The sequence below is a fragment of the Phalaenopsis equestris genome, unplaced genomic scaffold (assembly GCF_001263595.1).
Source record: "Phalaenopsis equestris unplaced genomic scaffold, ASM126359v1 Scaffold000402, whole genome shotgun sequence".
Taxonomy (NCBI): domain Eukaryota; kingdom Viridiplantae; phylum Streptophyta; class Magnoliopsida; order Asparagales; family Orchidaceae; genus Phalaenopsis; species Phalaenopsis equestris.
In genome coordinates, this window is record NW_018164844.1 from 426,496 (window position 1) to 427,340 (window position 845).

At 42.5% G+C, this 845-nt stretch overlaps 1 protein-coding gene across 1 annotated transcript; it reads left to right on the plus strand.

Moving 5' to 3' along the window:
• On the plus strand, positions 1-614 carry LOC110026870 (LOB domain-containing protein 22-like; the record flags this gene model as incomplete). The annotated part of the gene is given in 1 exon segment (XM_020728058.1): positions 1-614. A coding segment is annotated over 1 exon segment (491 nt), but the record flags the coding sequence as incomplete, so codon positions are not given.
• Between the last annotated feature and the right edge of the window lie 231 nt (positions 615-845).

Sequence of the window (845 nt, forward strand, 5' to 3'; positions counted from 1 at the left end):
CCTCCCCCCCAACCTGCGCAGCGTGCAAATACCAGCGCCGCAAATGCAGTCCAAACTGCATCCTCGCCCCTTTCTTCCCCGCCGATAAGCCCCAAATCTTCCTCAACACCCATCGCCTCTTCGGACTCTCCAAGATCATCAAAATCCTAAACTCCCTCGAAGCCAATGCTCGCCCGGAAGCCATAAGATCGATCATCTTTCAATCAAATGCTCGCGCTCAAGATCCCGCCGGCGGATGCTACCGCATCGTGCTGCAATTGCAGGACAGCATTCAGCTTTATCGGGCTAGGCTTGACCACGTTTTGCGGCGGATTTCGGCGATTAGGGAGCGGGCTCAGATCTTGCAGGCTGAAACAAGTGGTTCTTGCGATCAAGATCTTGAGCAATGTTTGAACTCGGGAGCTATTGCTCGACAGCCGGGGGAGGTCTATAATGGCGGATCGGAGGTGCGGGGGGTTCCAATCCAGGGAGACGTAAAATTGCGGATTTAGGGTTCAGCTCTGTGAATTCTTTGTGGAGGAGGATTTTTCGTTACGTTTATCCTTAATAATTATTATTAGATAATGATGTTGATAGTGAAGATGTAATTATTAGTTGTTTTATGGGTAAATAAAGTCGGTTATTTAATCGATGTTAGTATTATAAATGAAATCATATCAAATCATAATATTCTTACCATTTTTTTTTTTTTGAAAAACTCACACACACACACACACACTTATATATATATATATATGTATTACTATTTTGTTCGATAAGTATTTATATATTAGTAGATAATATTCCTACACAATTTTATACATTATTGTCTTGATTAGCATGAATCTTGGTGCACATTGGGATTA